General features: G+C 49.4%; 2 protein-coding genes across 2 annotated transcripts in view; one reads left to right on the top strand and one right to left on the bottom strand.

Annotated features, from left to right (window-relative positions):
* Positions 1 to 702: 702 nt before the first annotated feature.
* Positions 703 to 4,711, top strand: LOC311355097 (TANK-binding kinase 1-binding protein 1-like; the record flags this gene model as incomplete). The annotated part of the gene is made up of 3 exons (XM_084474832.1): positions 703 to 945; positions 3,482 to 3,604; positions 4,691 to 4,711. 3 exons carry the CDS (start codon positions 703 to 705, stop codon positions 4,709 to 4,711), a joined length of 387 nt encoding a protein of 128 aa, XP_084330958.1.
* A 928-nt stretch (positions 4,712 to 5,639) lies between these two features.
* LOC311355096 (T-box transcription factor TBX21-like) overlaps positions 5,640 to 6,315 on the bottom strand; it is a gene marked incomplete at its 3' end in the record, with an annotated part of 9,547 nt that continues 8,871 nt past the window's right edge. The window contains exon 5 of the mRNA XM_084474831.1: positions 5,640 to 5,654. Within this exon, the coding sequence (XP_084330957.1) occupies positions 5,640 to 5,654 (15 nt within the window). The remainder of the gene's footprint in view (positions 5,655 to 6,315) is intronic.

Raw genomic sequence — 6,315 nt, 5'->3', positions numbered from 1 at the left:
AACCAGCAGGCTGGTGTTTGATGCTGTCCTCAGTGCTGTAGTGGTCATAGCCGGGGCCTGGCTGGTAGGGCCTGGCTGTTGGGGCCTGGCTGTTGGGGCCTGGCTGTTGGGGCCTGGCTGTTAGCCTGGCTGTTAGGGCCTGGCTGTTGGGGCCTGGCTGTTAGCCTGGCTGTTAGGGCCTGGCTGTTGGGGCCTGGCTGTTAGGGCCTGGCTGTTAGGGCCTGGCTGTTGGGGCCTGGCTGTTGGGGCCTGGCTGTTAGCCTGGCTGGTAGGGCCTGGCTGTTGGGGCCTGGCTGTTGGGGCCTGGCTGTTGGGACCTGGCTGTTAGCCTGGCTGGTAGGGCCTGGCTGTTGGGGCCTGGCTGTTAGCCTGGCTGTTATTGCCTAGCTCTTAGGCCCTATAGGATCATAGGATCAGGGTGAACTAATACTGATGTTAATTCATCCTTTGATGAACTATGGTAAATCCACACAGGATTGACTCCACATCTCCAATGTCTCTAAAAGACTGAAATATGTAAAGAAAACATGCACGCTAACGATGTATGCTAACCCTGCATGCTACCTACGTGCTAACGATGCTGAACATGCTAACTATGTGCACGCTAACGATGCATGCTAACTACGTGCTAACGATGCTAAAGATGCTAACGCCCGTCTCCTCCTCCTCCTCCTCCTCCCCTGCAGGACGGGACTCTGAGCGATGGAGTCTCTGTTCGGCGGCGGGGAGCTGGGGCTCCTGGGGGGGGGCGGCGAGGCCGGGGGGCTGAAGGAGGACGGCTGCGGGAACGTGGCGTGGCACTCCTCCCCCCTGGGCTCCGACGACGTCTACTCCGCCCCCCACTTCACCCTCATCTCGGCCTATCAGGACATCAAGACGCGGCTGGCCAGCCTGGAGCGGGAGAACAGTGGCATCAAGAGGAAGCTCAAGATCTACGAGATCAAGGTGCCTGCGTGTGTGTGCGTGTGTGTGTGTGGGTGTGTGCGTACGTCTGCGTGTGTGTGTGTGTGTGTGTAAGTCTGCGTGTGTGTGGCTTTGAGAGTTACCTCAAAGTTATCTTCTGGAACAAACAACTGAAAGCAATGTTTTGGCTCAGTGTCTCAGAGTTCAGCTGTGAGTCATAGGACAGATGGGTGCCTACAGATGAGGCTCCACACTGCTTTAAGGGAAACACGCTTTAGAAAGCCATGTGAAGGTGAAAGTTTGAATGAGGATACAGCCTACATTCACTGCCCACTACACTTTGGATTCACAAAATAAGTGTAGAGCCAACTATAGGTGAACCTTTATGAACGCAATGCTTCATTTATTCATATTGAGGCCGTTGTGATTAAGTTACATTCATAGCTTATGCTGCCTTTGTGGGCTCAAGGAATTGGTCTGCATAATAGTTTGTTTAGAGAAAAAGAGTATTGCAAAGACCTGACCAGAGTGCTTTCCTACAACCACCGATAAATGGCTTGGCAATAGAAAGTAAAAAAGAGTTTGTGTCAAGGACGCAGTGGGAGGTGGAAGCCTTTATGAATAAATGGTGCATTCCAGTACCCATGCAGTGTAGATTCAGCTCACATCTTCATCTGCGGCCCTTTTGCTGACTCGCTGTCAGAGTGCATCCATCTTCCCTCAGAGCCGTGAGAACGGTCCCTTTGTTTCTTCTGGGATCGCCACGCTCAGGTCAAAGATATCTGCAGAAATGTCAGAGTCATGGTGGAGGCCTTGAGTCACCAGACCCGTCTCAACTGGTCCCAGTGGTCAGCACCATGAGCTCTGCCAGTATCTCTCTGTGTGGAGGCTAAAGCCATCGCTAATAGCAACCGGCCACGGATTGAGGTCACACCAAACCAACACAGCTTGTGCCAAATCTGTGAGACAAATTGACAAATGACTCAGTTGGGATAATCTGGGATAATTTGTCCCTCCCAGTGCAGTTTATCTAACAGCTTCTCTTCACGAGAGCACGGTGATGTTCTGTCCGCCTGGCAGCACAGTTTGTCCCGGCCCGTGTTTTCCTGAGGCAGGTGTTGTTCTGTAGCACTGCAGCTATGTTTTGAGCCTCCTCTTACCCGCAGCGAGGTAGAATCACACACGTGCTGTCGTTCTGGATCGGGACGATTTAGAGCTAATTATTTTTAATTCAAGGCGGCATTTACGACCTGATAACCTGATCCACATTGCAGAGCATCTGTTCAATTATTCATACTGTTCAAACATCTCACAAATGAAGGGGCTAAATATAGGCGCTCATACGCTCAGCGCCTCTGGCACCGGTGAGGAGCCGGGGCACGCGTCACCTGAACGAGGGCGTCTGTCGAGCCGCTCTTCAGTCTCCGTGCAGCAGGGGTCCCCGGCCGTCTGCACCTCTCAGACCGGCTCTTCAGGGACCCCGCTCTGCTCTCTCTGAGTGAAAGGACATGTCGCGGATAAATGGAAAAGGGCTGTTCGGCTTTAAACACTCGTCTACTTTGGGAGGATTAAGTGGCAGAAAGGTTATGTTGCGGCGTGCTGAGGGAAGGGAACACTTGAGGGCTCGCACTGGGGAACCGCGTCACCCCAGTCAAATGGACACACAGGTGCTGTTAAAGCGCACAGCTGATATGAACAGGTCTGAGTTCAGATCAATCACTTCATGTAGAAAACATTGTTTGTAACTTATTGGCCAAAACCCACGTTTGTATTTTTGTATGCCAATATGGTTATGGTTATGGTTACTGCACTGTTTTCAACGGCTAGCTGGTAGTATAAAAGCAGTCATTAAACACGATTGAAAGTGTGTCAAAACTGTGTTCCATGACAGTGGCCCCCCAACGTTTGACTTCAGCTGCACCCCGACACTTTGAACAAGACTGATTGTGGATCAGCTGAGGATATGAGAGAGAGATGAATACACATGCAGTGGCTGATCAGAGACCAGATGCACCTCCACACACGTTATGACTGCAGGAGACCAGCAGGGAACAGATGGAGTCAGTAGCCCTGCTCGGCTCTGTTCAGCAAACACATTCACACCAAACACAGGAAAACATGACGATGGAAATGGCAGGCACAAAGCGACCCTATTATTAAAATAATAGCCATATTACTAAATCTATTGAACAATATTTATAATATATTAATTTTCTGTTATTGTTCTATGTATTTTCTATGATACAATATAAAAAGATTTCTCTGTTTAACACTGTCCTCTCTCTATTTTATATTTTAAAAACACATTTTACTGTAAACAATCAATTGGCCTCGAAAACATAATAATGTGCTAACATGGCTAACAGGGCTAACCTGTGGCTAAACTGTGGTCAACATGGCTAACCTGTGGCTAACCTGTGGTTAACATGGCTAACCTGTGGCTAACCTGTGGTTAACATGGCTAACCTGTGGCTAACATGGATAACAGGGCAACCAGGGCTAAGATGGCTAACATGGCTAACAGGGTTAACATGGCTAACCTGGCTAACCCGTGGCTCTGCCGTGTGTGTGGCCGTAGTTTCCGATGATCAGCGAGTTCGGTGAGGACAACTCCTACTGCTCCTTCGAGACCAAGGAGACGGCGCTGCTGCACTCGGAGAACGGGAACCTGCAGCAGAGAGTCAACGCCCTCACGCACGAGGTAGGGGGGGGGGGGGGGGGGGGGCATGAGGTGGGGGGGGAACATCCAGCAGAGAGTCAACGCCCTCACGCATGAGGTGGGGGGGGGGGGGGGGGGGCATGAGGTGGGGGGGGAACATCCAGCAGAGAGTCAACGCCCCCCCGCACGAGGTGGGACCCTAGGGGGTAACGAGGTGGGACCCTGGGGGATAACGAGGTAGGACCCTGGGGGGTAACGAGGTGGGACCCTGGGGGGTAACGAGGTGGGACCCTCGGGGGTAACGAGGTAGGGGGTGGGGGGGGAAACCTACGGCAGAGAGTCAACGCCCCCACGCACGACGTGGGGGGGGGGAGGGGGACCCTCACACACAAGGTAGGGGGGGGGGGGGGCTAACAAGGGTGGGAGGGGCCAATGTGTGCAAGGCTAGGAAGAGAGAGACGGAGATAGAGGGGGAGGAAGAGAGAGAGAGAGAGAAAAAGAGAGAGAGAGAGAGAGCGAGAGAGAACAAGATGGATTAGATACCAGAGTGGAGAAACAGAGAGGAGAAAGAGAGGAGAAAGAGGACAAGAAATCAATGGATGTGTGTGTGAGCGTGAGCTTGTTTTTTATGCGTGTGTGTGTGTGAGTGTGTTATGTATGTGTGTGTCTAAGTCAATGGGAGATTGTTATTTCATTGTTGTTGTATAAAGCAAAGACATTTTTCATGGTTCTGATCCCATACAGATTATTCTAAACAGTTTAAGGTCTGAGGACAGAGGGGAGGTATGATGAGGAGAGACAGGAGGAGGAAGAAAAGAGGAGGAGGAGGAAGGAGAGAAGAGGAGGAGAGGGGAGAGGAGGAGGAAGGAGAGAGGAGGAGGAGGAGAGGGGAGAGGAAGAGGAAGGAGAGAGGAAAAGGAAGGAGAGAGGAGGAGGAAGAGAGAGGAGCAGGAATAGTTCTTCTGATTCCACTGGAGTTGCACTGCTATTCTGGTAGTGCAGATAATTGGGGAGACAGCTGCCCACTATTGTGTCAACACAATAGAGAACGAGAAGTTCTCAGCCCTCACAGATGACCTGCTCAGCACCCTGGACAGCTAAAAATACGTGGGTGGTGCTTCTCAACAGAAGAACATGGAGAAAGACTGACCTCATAAGACCTGGTCCTGGGGGAGGTGAGACCTCATAAGACCTGGTGGTTCTCTATGGAGAACCACCAGGACCAGGTCTATGGAGAATCTCTATAGACCTGGTCCTGGTGGTTCTCCATAGACCTGGTCCTGGTGGTTCTCCATAGACCTGGTCCTGGTGGTTCTCCATAGACCTGGTCCTGGTGGTTCTCCATAGACCTGTTATTGTTGTTGTATTCAGGGTTCTGAATCTAGCGTTTCATCACTAGCGTATGTGATGTTTCACCACATCTACAATGTATTGTTTCAAACTAATTATTTATTCTAGTGTTTTGTTAAATACTAAAAGACAGAAAAACAAGTTTGACAAACGGCAGACACCTCCACACCTGTGCTACAGAGAAAAGAAAAGAAAAGTTACACAAACTCACCGTCAATACTAAAAACTGATTCAGTGTCAGCTTTCTCTTTTCATACATTGTTATTGTAGCGCTGCCATGGCAACAGAACAGGAAGAGGAAGAGGGTGAGCATCACCCTCAATATCTGACCCCCGGCAATTTTACCTCAGCACGGGATTCTACTATTGTTGCTATGGAGGGATTAACTGTTATTTCTATGGAGGGATGAACTGTTATTGCTATGGAGGGATGAATTGTTATTTTTATGGAGGGAAAGTACTGTTAAGTTCAGCAAGAATTCTGAAAATAAAACAGAGAAAGGAGGAGGTGGGGGTAATTCCTGCAATTCTTCCCAAGACAAACAAGGTCACGGGCCAATCAGAGTGACGGACCTGAGAGTCTTCTGAGCGTGCTCCGTACAGAGATTGTGAGCGTCTCAGTTGAACAGTGACTCGCCAAAGTAGAAATGGAAATCCTCCATTTCCAGCAAAAAACTATACAGCAATGAGCACTGACTGTATGGATTAGAAGAGGAGCAGAACAATGTTCAGCTGCTGGTTCCCTGTGGACAGGAGAGATGTCCTTTATCTCGTCTCCATGCTGTGGTTCTGCCATTTGGAAATAGACTTGCCTTTCCCAACATGGAAACTATTATAGCATTCCTTGACTCACTTTGTATCGGTTATATATTCATTGCTTGTTAAAGTTTGTTGTGTGACTTACGGCTGGTAAGAATTCTTTGAGAACATGATTAAGAATTCATTAATGAAATTACTGGACAATTAGAGATTACGTTTTATGGATTCTCCAAAAAAAATACAGTACAAGCCAAACATTCTCAATACCGACAATACTGACTGATGTGGGTGCTTCAAGGATGTTGTCAAGATAAATAACGGATATTTAAACCACCCGTATGAACACATTCAAACCTTCGACATATCTCTGTAATACTCTCCTTAAGCACAGAGAGAACTGATCCACTCTGAAGAGCACTTCATCTCCATAGAGATGGTTACACCGTCAGTTGGTGGTGTTATTGATTGATCCTGCAGTCTGAAGTCAGTCTCGCTGCTGTGTAACCATAGCCACACTGCAAAGACCTTCTCAAGCAGCACAGGCAGAGCTCTTCCACCTGGCCTTGTCTGTCGCTATCTGACTCTTTCTCTCTCTTTGTCTCGCTCTCTCTCTCTCCTGAGAGAGAGAGAGCGAGACAAGAGAGA

Source organism: Micromesistius poutassou, assembly GCF_964030765.1.
Source record: "Micromesistius poutassou genome assembly, chromosome: 11".
NCBI classification, from domain to species: domain Eukaryota; kingdom Metazoa; phylum Chordata; class Actinopteri; order Gadiformes; family Gadidae; genus Micromesistius; species Micromesistius poutassou.
Note: the sequence above shows the minus strand (reverse complement) of the source record. Positions and strands in the feature narration are given on the sequence as shown.